At 46.2% G+C, this 19,334-nt stretch overlaps 1 protein-coding gene across 4 annotated transcripts in view; it reads left to right on the forward strand.

The window, feature by feature from the left end:
* The window catches only part of SORL1 (sortilin related receptor 1), a 166,799-nt gene that overhangs the window by 122,442 nt on the left and 25,023 nt on the right, over positions 1 to 19,334 (forward strand). For all 4 annotated transcript variants that reach the window (XM_047753214.1, XM_047753215.1, XM_047753216.1 and 1 more), the window contains exons 30-37: positions 55 to 189; positions 919 to 1,074; positions 7,630 to 7,779; positions 12,388 to 12,519; positions 13,656 to 13,782; positions 14,552 to 14,721; positions 18,759 to 18,871; positions 19,096 to 19,200. In XM_047753214.1, the coding sequence (XP_047609170.1) occupies positions 55 to 189; positions 919 to 1,074; positions 7,630 to 7,779; positions 12,388 to 12,519; positions 13,656 to 13,782; positions 14,552 to 14,721; positions 18,759 to 18,871; positions 19,096 to 19,200 (1,088 nt within the window). The remainder of the gene's footprint in view (positions 1 to 54; positions 190 to 918; positions 1,075 to 7,629; positions 7,780 to 12,387; positions 12,520 to 13,655; positions 13,783 to 14,551; positions 14,722 to 18,758; positions 18,872 to 19,095; positions 19,201 to 19,334) is intronic.

Raw genomic sequence — 19,334 nt, forward strand, 5'->3', positions numbered from 1 at the left:
GTGTTTACCCCCTTGCAGGGCAGACAACCAACTGACCTATGGTTCATCCCCCAGAAAACCCCACGGAGGCCCCCAACTGCTCCCGCTACTTCCAGTTTCAGTGTGAGAACGGACACTGCATCCCCAACAGGTGGAAATGCGACAGGGAGAATGACTGCGGGGACTGGTCTGATGAGAAGGACTGTGGAGGTGAGGGTCCTGGGTCAGCACCCCCACCAGCACACGCCAGCATCCTCCCGCCTGTCCACACACAGCTCACCTGTGTCTCTGTGGTGCCTGGCGTAGCAGTGACCTTTGGGGGAGTGAGGGCGGATGGGGGGAACCCTCTAAGTTCTTTTCTCGCTCCCTCCCATTGTGAAATTGGTGTGGTTCGTTTCTCCCATTTCCAGGGTTACCCTTTCCAGGGCACGGTGAGCACCTTAGAGCCTGGCTCCCTGAGTGTGGGCTTCAGAGCCACAGCTTCTTAGAATAGCAGCCTCTGACCCCACCCGAGGGCTCCCTCCTTCGTCAGCAGCTTCATTTTAACCTGCTTTCTAGGTGCACACATTTATGTGTATGTGATACATGCCAGGGGCTTGCTGGTGTGGCTGAACGAACTGAAGCAATGATTAGTCTCGGCAGGAATTAATTCTCCCACCTGCCCTCTGCGCTCCGAGTCCCCCCCCCCCAACCCAAGTTGGCACGAGCCCCTGCAGACTCATCCGAACATTTGCTCAAATCAGATGTAATCGTTGCAGCGAATCTGCTCCAAAGAAGGGAGAGTAGACTTTTAGATGAGCCACTGTTCAGAGCTGTGCCTGACCCTGGCCTCCCTGGGCTGCTGCACCTGAGCCCAGGACATCATACTAGGTTTGCAACACGTTTTAGTCTGAGATCAAGCTTCTTGTAACTGGGTTTCCTTGCTTGGTGTTTCCTCAGACTTACACATTCTTCCCTCGCCTACTCCCGGGCCCTCCACGTGTCTGCCCAATTACTACCGCTGCAGCAGTGGGGCCTGTGTGATGGACAGCTGGGTGTGCGACGGGTACCGAGACTGTGCCGACGGCTCAGACGAGGAAGCCTGCCCCTCCCCTGGTGAGTGCTGACCCTGTCCAGGGGCACCAGAAGAGGACCCTTGAGGCTACACCCTGAGCCTGTACAGCCTGGCCGGGGCAGGGCTCTGCCCTCTGGGACTTGACTCTGGGGCCAGGAAGCTTCTCACCTCCAGAGCAAGAAGACCCCTGGGAACTCAGAAGTCACCTCTATAACTGCCCTCTAATCTTCCTGCAAGAAAAGGCCAGCCACCTTGCTTTCCTCCCTGGCTGTGGTTGGCTTTCCTCTACTTCCTCTCCACAGGAAGTTGCAGTGCAAATTATAGGGTCTGTCCATTTAGGGGACAGAGCCAAAGTCTCCTGCTTGCTAGTTGGTGGTCATCCTACTAAAAGAAGGGTAAACACTGCCATCTAGTGGCTGAACGCAGCAAGGCATCTGGAGGTTTGTGCAGTGACCATCTTGCTGGAGAGGCCGGGGGAACCATGAGACCCACACCTCCGTCCTGCCCTTAACTGCAGGCACAACTTTGTCCTTTCCAGAACAGGTTTCCATTTCAAACTCAGAGTAGGAAAATAAGTCATCACTTGCCATAGTTTACATCTTTTCAGCAAACTTCTAGGTCAGCAGTCTGGTTTTCCTCTTTTAAGATTGTTTTCATCTCATTTCCTCCCTGTTTAAAGATCATCACTGGTTTCCTGTTATCGTTTTGTCCAGAAAACAGACCCTAACCCTTGGATCCTGTTTTCCAAGCCCTGTTTCAGCTGACCCCTTCTTGCCTGCCTTTACTTCTCACTTCTGCAGGCTGGGCTCCTCGCCGCCCCAGCTTCTTCTCTGCTGAGGTTTCTCTGGCATCGTTTTTGCCGTTATCAGACCCCTCTGTGCTTCTCGACCTCATCCCCATCCTTTCCCTCTCTGTGCAACCCACCGTCCATCAGCACAGACAGAAGCACTGGTTTCGTCGTTAAGAAACCTCAGGTTGTCATCAGCGTTTCCCAAAATGAGGCAGAGAAACACCTGTCACGGAATCCCCTGGGGATGTTTAACATGGAATTCCTGCCTGGAGCCCAGGAACTCCCCACGTGAATCGTAGGTTGACTGAAGATTGGGGTTCCTCCTTCAGGCAGGAAGGGCGTTGTTTCCTCCTCTCAGGTCCCACTCCCCCTCAGTTAAAAGTTGAGTGTTTTAACTGAGATCACCCCCTTTTCCAGTGTCATTGAACGTTTGACCTATTGTCCTTTTTTTGCCTCTTAGCTGTGATCGGCCATGTTATTGCTTCCTGGTCATTCCATGTGTATAAATCTTTCCATAGTGATTATGGGGACCTTGCGTTTTAGTCTGAATCCCCCACTGTGCCTCCCACACGATAGACGATTAGTTGATGTCCTATAAGTGCTTCACAAATTAAAACAAGTTGTAAAAACAAACAAACAAAAAAAAACAAAAAACTTCTGTCGCTGCCCTTTCCCCCCAAGGCCCATCTCTCTGTATAGTAACTTGATTATCCTTCTTACAAAATTGATTTTTTGGTTGTTGAAACTCTGAGCAGACCATACAGCAGAAATTAATACAACATTGTAAATCAGCTATAGTTTAACAAAATTAAAAAAAAAAAAAAACAGTGTGCATTCTATGTAGAGTACTTTGCCTTAAAATGTCATAAAGCCTAGGCGCTAGTAAACTTGGTAACAGAAAGCTGTATATGCAGATTAGTGGAATAAGAGAAACTGATAATTTAAAAAAGAAACTCTAAGCAGGACATCAACAGACGCTAGCAAATTCTGACTGATTCAATGAGCAGATTCCATTCAGCCTCCATGATTTCTTTTTTATGTGCATTGTTCGTACAGAGTTAAATTGGCGCCTAGCTCTCAAATCTTATTTCTTCACTGGAAAAGTCTTCTTTTTCTTCTTCTTTTTTTTGGTCCTCTTTTGTCTTTTTAGGGCTACACCCATGGCGTATGGAGGTTCCCAGGCTAGGGGTCGAATTGGAGCTGTAGCCGCCAGCCTACGCCACAGCCACAGCAACGCCAGGTCCGAGCCACATCTGTGACCTACACCACAGCTCACGGCAACGCCAGATCCTTAACCCCCTGAGTGAGGCCAGGGATCCAACCAGCATCCTCATGGATTCTAGTTGGATTTGTTCATTACTGAGCCACAACGGGGAACTCCTGGAAAAGTCTTCTAACTGGATTCTTGGCCTCCTGTTCCCCTCCTTTTCAATGCATCTTCCAAGAAGCCACATGTTGATGCCTGATTATATCCTCCCTCAGCCCTGGACCCTCCTTTCTGTCCAGGCATAAGCGCCATGATGCGCCTGGCTCAGCCCCCAACCTCAGTTCCCCCCACTCATCTCCATGCACCTTGCTTTTGCAGAGTGGGAGGCCCTTTGAAAACCCAATTACTGACTGCCAAAGGCAAACAATATCCCAAAAGTTAATCATAGCTTTCTGTGGTGGTTTGTTGGCTCAGGTTCCTGTGTACCTTTTGCTTGTGCTTTCAGCAGCCTCTCAGTGTCATGTCCACAAAGTCAGGTGATTTCTCAGCTCCCGTATGTCCCTTGGAGGTGTCCCTGCCAAGAGCCCGACTTCTCCTGTCTGGCTGACTGCTTTCCAGGCCTGCTGCCTGCTCCTTCACCTGGGGCATCACTGGCGTGTCTGGAATTTGCTTTGCCTTTCTCCTCATTCAGGTTCCTGTTTCCTGGACCTTGTGTCTTGCTTTTTCTTGGTTTACTCCCTTGTCTTGGTGGAGCACACCTTCCGGAAGCCTTGTTGGGTGACGATGACGATGCCCTGTGGCCGAGGACACAGGAGTGACAGCCTCCATTGAACGCTTTTGTCCCCTGCGTTTCTCTGCCTTGGTTTGTGCAGGTTGCCTGGGATGCGCGTGTGTTCCAGGAGGGTTGCCCCTCCATCCTGAGGAATCGCTTTACTGCTCTCGCGTTGCATCTCCTTTTTCTCTCTTTGTTCTTAGTTTAATCTCACATCTTGGTAGAGCCCATTTTCTAGAAAATTCCTGCGAAAGGGTTCAGGGGAGGGATATTTGAGGTCTCACACATCTGAAAGTGTGGTTCTGTCGGGTTGATAGTTGGGCTGGGTTTGGAATTCTAGATTTTGGTTTGGTTCTTTCATATGCAGGAGTTTGTGCTTTTTGCTGTTTTTGTTTGTTTTTCTTATAGTTGATTTCTGTTCTCGTAGCATTGTGGCTGGAGAATATGCTTGAAATAATTTCAGCTTTTAAGAAATTTACCTAGGCTTGATCTGTGTCCCAAGATGTGATCTGTCCTGGATAATGTTGTGTGTGCACTTGGGAAGAGTGTATATTCTGCTGCTTTGGGATGGAATATTCTGTATATACCAGTTGACTCTGTCTGGTCTGTGGTGTCATTTAAGGTCTGTGTTTCCTTGTTTGTTTTCTGACTGGATGATCTGTCCACTGATGTAAGTGGGGTGTTAAAGTCACTGTGTTGCTGTCGATTTCTCCTTTTGTGGCTCTCAGCACTTGCTTGCTATATTGAGGTTCTTCTGTGTTAGGTGCATATATATTTACCATTGTTATATCTTCTTGGATAGCTCCTTTGATCATTATGTAGTGTCCTTCTTTGTCTCTGGTGACTTTATTTTAAAGTCTTATTTTGTCTGATATGAGTATTGCTACTCTCGATTTTGTTTGCTGCCATTTGCATGTAATATTTTCTTCCACCCCCTCACTTTTAGTCTGTATGTATCCTTAGGGCTGAAGTGGCTCTCTTGTAAACAGAATATAAATGGGTCTTGTTTTCATATCCATTCAGCCAGTCTGTGTCTTTTGCTTGGAGCATTTAATCCATTTACATTCAGTGTAATTATGGATAAGTATGTGTTTATTGCCATTTTGTTAGTTGTTTTGCATTGTTACTCTGCGTCTTTTTTTCTTCCCTTCCTCTTTTGTTGTTTTCTCTTGTGATTGCCAACTATCTTTGGTGTTGAATTTGGATTTCTTTTTCTTATTCTTCTTTTTTTAAATGTGTGGGTCCATTATAGTTCTTGGGTTTGTGGTTCCCACAGATTTGGATATAACCAACTATGTGTATAGAGACTTGCTTTAGGTTGTGGTTCTCTTATTTTCAGGTGCATTTTCAAGATTTTGCATTTGTTTTCTTATGTTTGCTAGTTTTGATATCATATTTGTCAGTGGGTGATTTTCTTTATATTATCTTTGTCTTTACCATTGAGTTTTTTCATTTGAAGTTTTCTTGTCTTTAATTGTGGCTTTTTCTTTTCTGCCTAGAGAAGTTCCTTTAATAGTTGTTGTGGAGCAGGTCCGGAGGTGCTGAGTTCTCTTAGCTTTTGCTTGTCTGAAAAGCTTTTGATCTCTCCACAGAATGTGAATGAGAGCTTTGCTGGGTATGGTATTTGTGGTTCTAGGTTCCTCCTCTTCATCACGTTAATTACATCTTGCCACTCCCTTCAGGCTTGTAGAGTTTCTGCTGAAAGATCAGTTGTTATCCTTATGGGGGTTCCCTTGTATGTTATTTGTTGCTTTTAATAGGTGGGAAATTAGCTCAAATGGTAGAGCTCTCACTTAACATGATAGAAGTAGTGGGATTGATGCCCATTGGTTTATTTTTGTTTTCATTTCTCTTGCCTGGGGAGCACCAGTGTTTTGAAATTTCCCAGTGTTATGCTTGGCTGTAGGCCCTATTCTATACAATGGGATGGATAATTATTTTTTCTTTTTTTTTCTTTTTTTTTGGCCAAGCTTTTAGCGTGTGAAAATTCCTAGACAGGGGATTGAACCTGTGCCACAGCAGTGACTGCACTAGATCCTTAACCTGCTAGGCCACCAGGGAACTCCTGGTGGGCTCTTTTGTTCTGAAAACTCATGTATTTTTGTTTTGAAAAATTTTCATCTATTTTCTTTTTCTTCCTGAAACTCTTTGTCATTAATATATTGACTCTCCTGATAAGGTCCTCTTACTTTTAAAATACTTTTTATAAAACTGCTTTAATCTTTTCTTTTTCTACTTTCTGCAAGATTTACTCAACTCTGTCTTCCAATTTTTCAACCAAATTCTCCATTTCATTAAAACCATTGTGGTTTTAAATGTAAACGATTTAGCATTTTTAGTACTGTTGCTTTTTACGGTACCTTGTTCTTTTTTTCCCGGATAATTATCTGTTCTCTCTTAAGGGTATTTATTTTGAAGTTCCCTTCTCACAAAATCTCTTTCCTCCAGATTTCTTTTTTGAGGTGAGAGGGGGTCTTCCTTGGTTTCTGTTTTACATATCAGAGGTTTCCCTTAGAATTCTGTTTTTTTTGTTTTTTGTGTTTTTTTTTTTTTGTCTTTTTGCTATTTCTTGGGCAGCTTCCACGGCATATGGAGGTTCCCAGGCTAGGGGTCGAATCGGAGCTGTAGCCACCGGCCTATGCCAGAGCCACAGCAACGTGGGATCCGAGCCACCTCTGCAACCCACACCACAGCTCACGGCAACGCCGGATCGTTAACCCACTGAGCAAGGGCAGGGACCAAACCCGCAACCTCATGGTTCCTAGTCGGATTCTTTAACCACTGTGCCATGACGGAAACTTCCCTTTAGAATTCTGAGTTGCTTCTTGTGTTTCAGGGACTAAAACACGAAGAACTTCTGTACATGTGGTTAGGTTTGTCAGCTTTAAGGTTCTTGGTTGGGCTGTTTGTTGGGGGAGCTCTTGGTCTGTGTTACTTTGGGGTTTGTCTCTGAGGCTGGTCAGTTTCCCTGCAGAAGATTTTTTACAACCTTCTGCCTGGAGAATAATGTTTTCACTGCCAGGGTTCCTGATGAAGATGGTAAGTACGTGCACACTGAGCAAGCTTTAGGTTTAAGATTGCTTTTTCAGTGCGAGTTTCTAGTTTTACCCTCTCCAAGTAATTGCCCTCCTGTCTTTTAGGGCGATGGACCACAGATTCTCGTGGTAGATTACAGGGGGAGGGAGGGAGCCTAGCTGCTGCTTTAGCATCTTTCAGTCAGCTTCTCATGTAACTTTCCCCTTCTTCTCTCCCAGGTAAGAGATGCTGTCTTGCATCTTCTTTAGGATTCTGGGATGTCGCTCTTGTTGGATCTTAGCTTTCTCTGACAGCTTAGGATAGGGTCCAGTCTCCTCTGAAATCTGGATTCACTCACCCCTGTTTCTGTCTGTTTTCCAGTTTCCAGAGTCTCGTCACTTTTGTCTCCTTCACCTGGGGTCCTGTGAGAGCAAAGTGAGATGCCTGTGTCTAGGCAACCTGCTAGCCTAGCTGGAGCTCACATTTCTCTTGAGGTCTCCATCGTAATTTCTAAAACAGCAAAACCTCTGACATGCCTAATAGGTCGCTATTAACACCAGCCCCTGAATACTAAAAAGTGAAATTTTTTTTTTTTAAATTTTATGGCCGCCCCTGCAGCATATGGAAGTTCCTGGGCCAAGGATAAAATCCAAGCCACGGCTACAACCTATGCTGCAGCTGCAGCCACACCGGATCCTTTAACCCACTGTGCTGGGCCAGGGATTGAACCTGAGCTGCTGTAGTTGGATTCTTAACCCCGTGTGCCATGGCAGGAACTCCTAAAAAGTGAATTGAAAAATCTTTTCTTCTAGCAAATGTCACTGCTGCCTCAACACCCACCCAGCTTGGGCGATGTGACCGATTTGAGTTCGAGTGCCATCAACCAAAGAAGTGTATCCCCAACTGGAGGCGCTGTGATGGCCACCAGGATTGCCAGGATGGCCAGGATGAGGCCAACTGTCGTGAGTAGTCTCGGCGGGTGGGGGGGCATCTCCCCAGCAGGGAGACTCCTGGGGAGCATGGTGTCTTGTTGCTTGTGCTTTGTTTCACCTGATACCAATTTTGATATTAATTATTTCCATTTTAGAGATAGGAAAATTAAGCTTCAAAGAGGGTCACCACGTCAGTAACAGAGTGGGACATTTATTTAGCGTTTTTTTTTTTTTTTTTGTATAAAATTGTAATCTTTTCATCATGCCATGTTGAAAGTTTTTCCAGGGTGGAATACTCCAAAATAACACAGGGAAATTATTAAATGGGGATTAGCATAAAATCCTGCACTTACATGACAAGAATGAGCAAAGTAGACCTTTGGGACATTAAAATAACAGGGCAGATGGAGCCAACACTCACCGAAGTAATAGTAGGAACATCTGAGCCAGATAAGTAACTACACAGTAAGAAGAACATTAAACATAATTAACAAAGAGGAAATGAAATAAGACCTTCCTCCTGGGTGAGATTAATTCATTAATGGTATTCCTTAAGTAGTTTCTTTAGCCTGTTTCTGATCTGCCTTATACATAAGGATGTTGCTTGGTTAAGGGCCTTAAAATCAAGATGTGCTCACGCTGCCATTTTCCTCAATCCATTAATTGAATAACCCTGTTGACAAAGAAAAAGAGATTAGTGTGACATATTCTTCTTGGAGAAGCTGGCCCCCAAAGGCCACTGCCTTCTGTTCTAAGTGTCCATTTATCATCTGTTTTAATAATCAGTTTAAGAATTTTCAGAGATGAATGACAACCTTACTCGCAGTTTCTTTAAAAACTATGTTTTCTTCCTTTTAAACTACTGAGACATGTTTCATAAAGGAACCTCAAACATCCTCCAGCTTTACTGCTCAGCTATTGTTTGATTATATTTTTACCGCATTCTTTCCAAGTGGAGAAATTTTGTAATGGAGATCCTGGGATTTTCCAAAATAATCCCCTTCCTCCGCTGTCCTGTATAAAATCCCCATCTCTCTCTTAACAGTTACTCACTTGGTTTCTTTGTAGTTCTTGTTACTCTCTGTTGGTTTATTTGTTTGCTGCTGTCTCAGTAGAAAGTAAACTCTATGAGGTATGTCCTTTGTCCGTTTCCTGAACAATACCCGATTCATGGAAGGACCTCTGTAAAAGTTCACTGGATGAGCGGGTGGATGGATGGATGGATGGATGGATGAGCAGGTGGACCAATGAGTGGACTGGCTGGTTGGCTAGATGAGTGAGTGAGTGGTTGGATGGGTGGAGGATGGGCAGATGAGTAAGTAGATGGATGGATGGTTCGGTGGGTGGGTGAGTGGGTGACTTGATACATTTCATCTTGAGCTTCTGAGACTTTCCACTAGTGGTTTTCAAACTTTCTCTAAATATTCTAATGCAGTTTTTATATGTAACCGAGTCCCCCGCCTTCCAAGCACCCCAAGGCAAACCAATTTCAGCTCAGAAAATAACAGAACTGTATGATACAATGATTTTCCAGAAGATAGGGGATTATACTTTGTAAAAAGCCTCCCAAGTGGTTTTGCTATTTCCCTTCTCCCATTGAGAATGACTATATTGGAGAATTCTTTTTAAAAACTGAATTTTGCCCCTCCATCCTAGAAACATGCACAGAAGTCTTAATTCTTCTTGTACAAGGAAACTCATCAGTTGAGAACCATTGTTAAAGCATTCTGCCCCGCCTCCCACTCCCAACCCCTCTGTATCTTTTCATGTCCAGAACAACCTCCAGGGTCCTTTACCTGTTCCCCTTGACCACCCTGGTTGCTCTCATGAGAACACGGTCCAGGTCCCCTGCATACATCTCAAAGTATGGTTTGTACAAGTGGATGCAATCCTTCAGAGAGAGAGAGCACGGGATCACCTTGTTCTAGAACAGAAGTTCTCAGCGCTGGCCAGTTCTCATGACTCCCTCTGGAGCACATGTCTGGTGTGAAGTATCTGCCTCCCTAGGTCTGGGGCAGGTCCTAGGAATCTGCATTTTAGTAGTTCCCCTGAAGACTACTGGGAAAAATCTGCTGTTATAGCTTCTCTATCGTGGGGTAACCACCATGCTTTAGGGGGTCTGTTTGGATTTCTTTTAGCGTGGATAGAGTCACTGTTGTACATTTATTTGCATGAGGCAGGGAACAAAAGCTAGGAGGAGTCCGATTCTTTTTTTTTTTTTTTTTTTTCAGGGCTGCAACTGTGGCATATGGAGGTTCCCAGGCTAGTGGTCACATCAGAGCTGTAGGTGGCCTACATCACAGCCACAGCAATGCCAGATCCAAGCCGCAATTGCAACCTACACCACAGCTCATGGCAACGGCGGATCCTTAACCCACTGAGCGAGGCCAGGGATCCAACCTGCGTCCTCATGGATCCTAGTCAGATTAGTTTCTGCTGCGTTACGACGGGAACTCCAGGAGTCTGATTCTTAGTTCCAGTGGAGAAATTACAGCTTGAACATAGGAAACCAAGGTAGAATGCCCAGTGTTAGGTCTGGGCAAATACCGTGTTCAAGGGTTTCTTAGTTTTCTGTAGCCATAGTAGCAAATCACCGCAAATTGAAAGCCCTAAAAGAACACATTTGTTACCTTGCAGTTCTGTAGGTCAGAAATCTGATGCCGGTCTCACTGCCTGAAGCCAAGATGGGGACAGGGATGGGTCCCCCAGAAGCTCAGGGCAAAATCCATTTCCTGGCTTTCCTCCTCTCTCCGTTTTCGAGGCCAGCACCATTCTGTCCCTCTGATCCTTCACATCCTCATCTTTGACCACACCTGGAAAGGGTCTCTGCTTTTAAGGACCCATGCGGTTGGATGGACCTGCCTGGGTAACCCAGGCTAAAGTCCTATGTCAGGGTCTGAAGTTCAGTCACATCTGCACAGTCCCTTTTGCCTTGTAAGGAGACTTTAACATGTCCCAGGGACTAGGGTGTGGACATCTTGATATGGAGAAGGAAGAGTAATTATAGAACCTCTTTATTGGTGGGGTTGGGTTCTGACATAACCCTTCCTTGTCCACGGTTGAGCAGGTATGTCTGAGTGTCTTTTATTTTGTTTTATTTATTTTATTTTATTTATTTTATTTTATTTTATTTTGTCCTTTTGCCATTTCTTGGGCTGCTCCCACGGCATACGGAGGTTCCCAGGCTAGGGGTCCAATCGGAGCTGTAGATGCCAGCTGACGCCAGAGACATAGCAACTCGGAATCCGAGCCATGTCTGCAACCTACACCACAGCTCATGGCAACACCAGATCCTCAACCCACTGAGCAAGGCCAGGGATCGAACCCGCAACCTCAGGGTTCCTAGTTGGGTTCGTTAACCACTGAGCCATGACAGGAACTCCATGAGTGTCTTTAATGAAGGCCCAACATGTCTGAACCTGGGCCCAGCCCAGACTTGCCTGGGGCAGCAAATTTGGTTTCTGTAGACATTCTCTTCTTTTTCAGATCATTTGCAATGACATTGCCTGGCTTCCTTTTCAGAGCCTCTCATGCAGTTTAAATCTACTTTCTGAACTGCGGAGAACGTCAGACGATGGTTTATAGCTCACGAGTTGCATTAACTCTTAATTAACTTACCAGTGCTCTTTATTTACATTATTTCATTATCCGTGGAAATACTGTGAGAAGCTCAACAATTAAAAGTACTCCGTAAAAGTAGACATGCCTCTTACTATCGTGATTCACCTTATTAGTCTCACTCAAAGAAGAAATCACAGTGTCATTCTGGACCACAGACTAACAGTGGGAGCAGGACAGGTGGGAGGAAGAGCTGCAGTCTGTAGATGCTTGCTGTCAGCCAGGCACTATTCCAGGTGCTTGATCTCACTGGATCCTTGTAGATACACCAGGGATGGAATTGAACTTGGATGCTGCAGACATAACCTCGGAAATTTTGTGGGTTCCCTTCCAGACCAGTGCAATAATATGCATATCGCAATAAAGGAAGCACCAATTTTTTTGGTTTCCCAGTGCACATTAAAGTTATGTTTACACTACATTGTAGTCTGGTAAGTGTGCAGTAGCATTATGTCTAAAAACCCATGTCCATACCCTAACTTAAAAATGCTCTATTGCTCAAAAATGCTATCCATCGTCTGAGCCCTCAGAAAGTTGTTGTCTTTTTTTCAGTATTACCATCACACCAATCACATAACAAATATAATGATGAGAAAGTTTGAAATGTGAGAATTACCAGACTGTGACACAGAGACATAAAATGAGCAGATACCATTGGAAAAATGGCACCCATAGACCCGCTCAGTGCAAGGTTGTCTCAACCTTCAGTCTGTTTAAAAAAAAAAAAATGCAATTACCTTTGAAGTGTAATGAAGCAGAGTGAAATAAAATGAAGTATGCCTGAATTACACAGTTTGCTCAAGCTTACATGAGGCAGGGTTCGAACCCCGGTTAGTTTGACTCCAAAGCTCTTACCCTTCCTGAAAGCGTGTTCCCATGGTCAGTGTCAGATGAGGAGGGGATGGCGAGCCAGAACGGGGTCCCCTCCCCTGCTTCCGAGGGTCTTGTGAAGCAGAAGCTGATGAGTTCGCTTCTAAACAGGAGAAACCTTTACTGACCATGGGCCCTCGTGTGTTGCAGCCACACGCAGCTCCCTGACCTGCACGAGCTGGGAGTTCAAGTGTGAGGACGGAGAGACCTGCATCGTGCTGTCCGAGCGCTGTGACGGCTTCCTGGACTGCTCGGATGAGAGCGATGAGCGCAACTGTAGTGGTGAGTGCTGCCCGGGCTCCCTCCCGCCTGGCCTGTGCGTCCAGGCGGGACCCTTTAAGCGGTTGCTTAGTCTGCAAATGAGAAGCTTTTTGCCCACTGCTGGAGCTCCAGGTCCTGCTTCTGACATGGGCTCCAGCTCACCTCACCCCTCGTTGGGAGATGCTGGTCTTAGGTGGGTTTTCATGCACCTTCCTCATCATGTTAACCCACACGTTGCTCCTGCAGAGCCTCAGGCTGTGGGGTTGACACCGTCCTTCTGTCTGGAAGGCACATTGTCATCGTTTTGAATCCCACACCCTGGGTGCTTAGACACAACGGAAACTGGCTTCTCACAATTCTGGGGTCTGGACAATCCAAGCTTAAAGGACCAGCAGTGTCTGCTGAGGGCTCTCCACCTGCCGTCTTTCCTGTCTTCCCACAGTGCAGAGGGCGAGGGAGCCCCGGGGTCTCTTTTATAAGGACACTGATCTCATTCACGAGGGCTCCATCCTTATGACGTAATCACCTCCCAAGGCCCCCACCTCCTAGTTCCATCACTGGGTCTGAGGTTTCAGTGTATGGATTTTGGGGGATGAAAACATTCAGTCTGTGGCAGTATTGGATCTTGCCATGACGTTGTCCTTGGATTTGTAGCATCCTCTGTTGAGAAACAGTCTTAAATCAGTGCAGATAAGGAGAGAAGATGCAAGGAAAGAAGTTCCTCTTGTGGCTCAGCAGGTTAAGAACCCCCGACTAGTATCCATGAGGATGTGAGTCTCATCTCTGGCCTCGATCAGTGGGTTAAGGAAGCAGTGTTGCTGCAAGCTACAGTGTAGGTCACAGATTTGGTTCAGATCTGGTGTTGCTGTGGCTGTGATGTAGGCCAGCAACTGCAGCTCCAATTCAGCCCTTAGCCTGGGAGCTGACGTATGCTGCAGGTGTGGCCCTGAGAGGCAGGAAAGAAAAGCAATGAAAAAAATCATGATGGGAAGTTTAGGAGACCCTAGGCAAGGATGTATAGGAAGGTTTGAACTTTTTTTCTGGGGTGTCTTAAGATGACGACTGTGGCCTGACAATCTAGATCACAGAAAGTCTACCTGACATCAAAGAACCTCTGGTAAAATATCATGTTCTTTTTTTCCCCATTCTCCCTCTAGAGGAATTGAATGTATACAAAATACAGAATCTTCAGTGGACAGCTGACTTCTCTGGGGATATAACTCTGACCTGGTTGAAGCCCAAGAAAATGCCCTCTGCTTCTTGTGTATATAATGTCTACTACAGGTGGGTCCCATCTTTGCCACAGGAGAAGAGAATGATGTTTGTATTGCCTCCAGAAGTTCCATAAATTCTGTGGCTTGCACAGAGTAGCTCTTTCTTGATGCTGTATTGATTTATTTATTCAGAGATCCCAGCCACCAAGTTCTAAAAGGTTATTGTGTTTTATTTATTTATTTATTTAGTCTTTTTGCCATTTCTTGGGTCGCTCCTGCGGCATATGGAGGTTCCGAGGCTAGGGGTCGAATCAGAGCTGTAGCTGCTGGCCTATGCCAGAGCCACAGCAACTCCGGATCCGAGCCGCGACTGCAACCTACACCACAGCTCACGGCAATGCTGGATCCCCAATCCACTGAGCAAGGCCAGGGATCAAACTCGCAACCTCATGGTTCCTAGTCTGATTTGCTAACCACTGAGCCATGATGGGAACTCCTTGTGTTTTATTTATTATGATTTTTTTTTTTAAGGCTGCAGCCATGGCATATGGAAGGGCCTGGCCCACGGGTCAAATCTGAGCTGCAGCTGTGACCAACGCCACACCAATGCCAGGTCCTTAACCCGCAGCGCTGGGCGAGGGATCGAACCCACACCGCCACAGAGACAACATCGGATCCTCAACCTGCTGCACCACAGCAGGAGCTACTATTTTTTTTTTTAAATTATAAAAATTACTATTTAATTTAAAATTTTTTACTCATTAATATTTAATCTTTTAATTATTGAACAGCAGCACATGCTGCTTTGATGTGATGGTCTCTTTGTTCTGTTTGGCCAGGGTGGTTGGAGAGAGCATGTGGAAGGTTCTGGAGACCCACAGCAATAAAACCAGCACAGTATTGAAAGTCTTGAAGCCAGATACCACGTATCAGGTCAAAGTCCAGGTCCAGTGTCTGAGCAAGGTGCACAGCACCAACGACTTTGTGACCCTGCGGACTCCAGAAGGATGTAAGTGCTATAGCTTATTTTCATGGCAGGCCCAAGATTTTGTGTGGGGTTTTCAGAGAGCTTCCCAGTGTACTGAGGAGTGTGGGAACATCACTGCACATGCCTCCTGTGTATAGAAATATGTAGCTAATTTTTTTTTTAAAGGACTGTACCTTTGGCATATGGAAGTTCCCAGGCTAGGGGTCAAATCAGAGCTGCAGCTGCTGGCCACCACCACAGCCACAGCAATGCGGGATCCAAGCTGCATTTGCAGCCTACACGGTAGCTCACAGCAACACCAGATCCTTTAACCCACTGAGTGAAGCCAGGAGTCAAACCCACATCCTCATGGATACTCATCGGGTTCTTAACCCGCTGAGCCACAACGGGAGCTTCTCAGATTATAGGTTATTATAAGATGTTGAATATAGTTCCCTGTGCTATACAGTGGGTCCTTATTGTTTGTGTATTATATATATAGTAGTACCTGTTAATCCAGACTCCTCATTTATCCCTTTCCCTTTGATAACCATAAGTTTGTTTTCTATGTCTTAATACAATTTTTCTTCTCCTTTCAACTTTATTTATTTATTTATTTCTTGTCTTTTTAGGGCCACACCCACAGCATATGGAGGTTCCCAGGCTAGGGGTCCAAACGGAGCTATAGCTGCCACCCTACACCAGAGCCACAGCAACCCAGGATCTGAGCCGCGCCTGTGACCTACACCACTGCTCACGGTCACGCCGGATCTTTAACCCACCCGGATCGAGGCCAGGGATTGAACCCACAACCTCATGGTTCCTAGTCGGATTCGTTTTTGCTGCGCCGCGACAGGAACTCCTCAACTTTATTTTTTAAACTGAAGTGTAGTTGATTTACAGCATTGTGTTTCAGGTGCACAGCACAGTGATTCAATTACACACACACACACACACACACACAGAACCTTTCCAGATTCTTTTCCCTTATAGATTATTATAAAATTTTGTGTATAGATCCCTGTGCTACACCATAGGTCCTTTTGTTTATTTTATATGTAATAGAGCCCATTTAAAAAAAAAATTGAAGTGTAATTGACGTACAACACCATTGTTCGTTCCAGGTGCCCAACACAGTGACTCAGTATAGTTGCAAAATGATGACCACACGTAATGCTTTTTTACCTCAGGAAGTTAATTTCAGCTGCTGCCCACCATTGTCCTCTCTCGCATTCCTCAACTAGTTTCTGCCTCTACCTTCCGTCTCTAGGTATTTCCCAGTATTTGGTACTTAGGAGATGATCTTTAACATACCAGGTGTGTCAGAAGTATTGTGGGTACGTTTTAAGGAGAGTTACCCAAACTCATGTGTCCTCGAGTTTCCTACTTCCTGCTCCCTCCACAGTAGTTGACATTGGGTGACCTTATTCCCATGATTTTTGCTCCCAAGGTTTTGTGATCTTTTCATTTGTAGCTGCCATCAGAGCCCTGTTTACATTTGGAGATGTTAATATGAACTCCTGTTTGTCTTAATGTGCAGGCAGATGGCTACACATAAAATATTTATATATACGCACAGGTTAGTATTCATGCATGCATTTCCTTGCTTTGTCAGCTGAAAAGACCTGGAAAAACTTCAGTAGCAATGAGCATACCTATTAGTCAGGTCCAGATTTCTAATGCCATTTTTTAATAAAAAGACACAGGACTCCTTGAAGAAATAAGTTGAGTCCAGGCTTGGGGCAGGAGATCTCTAAGATGAGCCTGGGGCACCTGCTAGTGCCAGAAAGTAAGGAAGTGCTTACTGAGTGAAGTCAGTCAGACGGGGAAAGACAGATATTATATGGTATCACTTATACGTGGACTCTAAAAAAAGGATACAAATGGGAGTTCCCATCGTGGCTCAGTGGTAATGAACCTGACTAGTATCCATGCAGACAGGGGTTTGATCCCTGGCCTTGCTCAGTGGGGATTGGTGTTGCCATGAGCTGTGGTGTAGGTCACAACTGCGGCTTGAATCTCACATAGCTGTGGTTGTGGTGTAGGCTGGCACTTGTAGCTCAGACTCAAACCCCTAGCCTGGGAATGTGCGTATCCCACACCTGCAGCCCTAAAAAGGTTAAAAAAAAATTTTTTTTTAAAGGCATTAAGGAAGTGCTAAATAAAACAAACCAAAAAGAACATATGCATTCTGACTTTGTTAAAGTAATATTTGTTTAGTAGAGCCCTGGGGTATCAGAGAAAAGCCCACCATGAAAATTGAAATAGAGAAGGTTACTGCCCCCAGATCCTGGACAAAGTGCATACGTGCCTCAAGGGCCCACACGGGAGGTCAGGTCCAGGTGCAGGCACAGAGAGCTGCAGGGCCTGGGGCACACGCCTTCTTTGGGGCACGTGGATGGGGTGAGCTAAGCGCTAAAAGAATCCATCTTTGAAGTAGCCCATTCCTTGGTGGTCTTCCCACAGAGAGTAGCTGAGCCCTTGCTGTTGCTCAGGAATTAGATTAGACGTTAGAGGTTTAGGGGTGAATACGACACAGCTCATGCCCTGGAAGGGCTTGCAAGGCCGTGGATTTTGGATGAATATTCATCATATTCACCTGTTGCGGCTGCCATCACCATGTACCCCAGACTGGGTGGCCTAAACCACAGACACTTTTCACAGTTCTGGAGGCTAGGAGCACAAGGTCAAGGTGTTGGCTGGTCTGGTTTTTTTTTTTTGTGTGTGTGTGTGTGTCTTTTTAGGACTGCACCCACAGCATATGGAGGTTCCCAGGCTAGGGGTCCAATCGGAGCTGTAGCCGCCAGCCTAGCCCAGAGCCACAGCAACACCAGATCCGGGCCGCGTCTTCGACCTACACCACAGCTCACGGCAACCCACTGAGTGAGGCCAGGGATCGAACCCACAACCTCTTGGTTCCTAGTCAGATTCGTTTCTGCTATGGCACGACAGGAACTACGGCAGGTCTGGTTTTACTCTGAGGCCTCTCTCCTTGGCTTGCTGATGGCCGTCTGCTCTCTGCGCCTCTACATGGCCTGCCCTCTGTGCCTGCCTGTGCCCTAACTTCCTCCTCTTATAGAGATACAAGTCATATTGGATTAAGGCTAATGACCTCTTTAACTTAATTACCTTTTTGCTGGGGGCGGGGTGGTGGCATATACCCACAGTATATGGAAGGTCCCAGGCCAGGGATTGAACCTGAGCCACAGCAGTGACCATGTCAGATCCTTAACCACTAAGCTACCAGGGAACTGCTAATTACCTTTTGAAAGACTGTATTTCCAAATACACATTCCGAGATACTGGTATTAGGACTTCAGCATAGAAATCTGGGGTTTGGGTGATACAGTTCAACCTTAATGTTCATCTTCTGTGGCTTATTAACATGAATAACTACTCTGCAGTTAAAATGAAGTTTGACTAGAAGGCATTATAGTTGGTTTCTGTGTGGCTTCCAACTGGGCCCTGAAGGCAGTCACAGAAGGGAAGATCCAGAAAAGTCTTAGAAATGCCAGCCCTAAAGTTATTAAGGATCCCATTCATTCGAAGACAGAAAGTTCTGTGCTCTTAGAAAGTGCGTCTTACCCCTTCGTAGCGGTGCCCACGGTTCTTGGGCTATATGAGATTCAAGGCAGCACACACCATCCTTGACAACTACGATCTTGGCATCGAAAGCCCAGGGCCGGTGGTGACTTTAGCCTGCCCAGGTCATTGTGTCCTGCAGGCTTTCTGAGCCCCAGACCTACAGCAGACCTGCAAAGCCATGGTCTGTTGTGTGGACTGCAGGCCTTGCATCCTGGGAGAGAGGAAAGGTGTCTTGTCCATGGGAAGACCGAGGTCACAGCCTTTTCTAGTGGAGAGGTCTCACTGCTTGATTCTTTCCCCCTTTGTTGGCATGCAGAAGTTCCCAGGCCAGGGCTCAAACTCAAGCCATAGCAGTCACAGCCCTGAATCCTTAACTGCTAGGCCACCAGGGAACTCCCTCTGGATTCTTTCTGGCCAGTGTTTTAAGCTCAGGGAGATTCCTCCAGTTGGCCCGTATGCAGATGGATTTTAACCTCGCGGTGTTTCTTTTCCAGTGCCAGATGCCCCTCAGAACCTCCAGCTGTCACTCCACAGGGAAGTGGAAGGGGTGATCGTGGGCCACTGGACCCCTCCCATCCACACCCACGGCCTCATCCGAGAGTACATCGTAAGTACTTTCCAGCAGCAGGCTGTCCCTGGGGTGAGCATGGGAGATCTCTGGGTCTGGCAGAAGCGTGTTCTGTGTGATAAGGACTTGGTGTCACCTTGTAAGGAATCCTCCATTGGTCAGAACCTTTTCTATCTTCCCCTCTCTGCCGGCCTCCTTGTAAGGTGTCCGGATGCCCAGCCCTTTGGTTACCTGTTACTAGCATGTCCTTCTTCTGACTGCAGGTAGAATACAGCAGGAGTGGTTCCAAGATGTGGGCCTCCCAGAGGTCTGCCGGCAACAGTACAGAAATAAGGAACCTACTCCTCAACGCCCCGTACACTGTCCGAGTGAGTGCTTACTCGTGTGTCCGCCATGTGGGTGGTCTGGGAAGATGGGGAGATGGTTGTTCTTTTGGGAGAAATCCGTGCCTACCTTTATGAGATACTTACTAGTGGTCTGCTCCATACCCAGCCCCTTGCTC

Source organism: Phacochoerus africanus, chromosome 11 (genome assembly GCF_016906955.1).
Source record: "Phacochoerus africanus isolate WHEZ1 chromosome 11, ROS_Pafr_v1, whole genome shotgun sequence".
NCBI classification, from domain to species: Eukaryota; Metazoa; Chordata; class Mammalia; order Artiodactyla; family Suidae; genus Phacochoerus; species Phacochoerus africanus.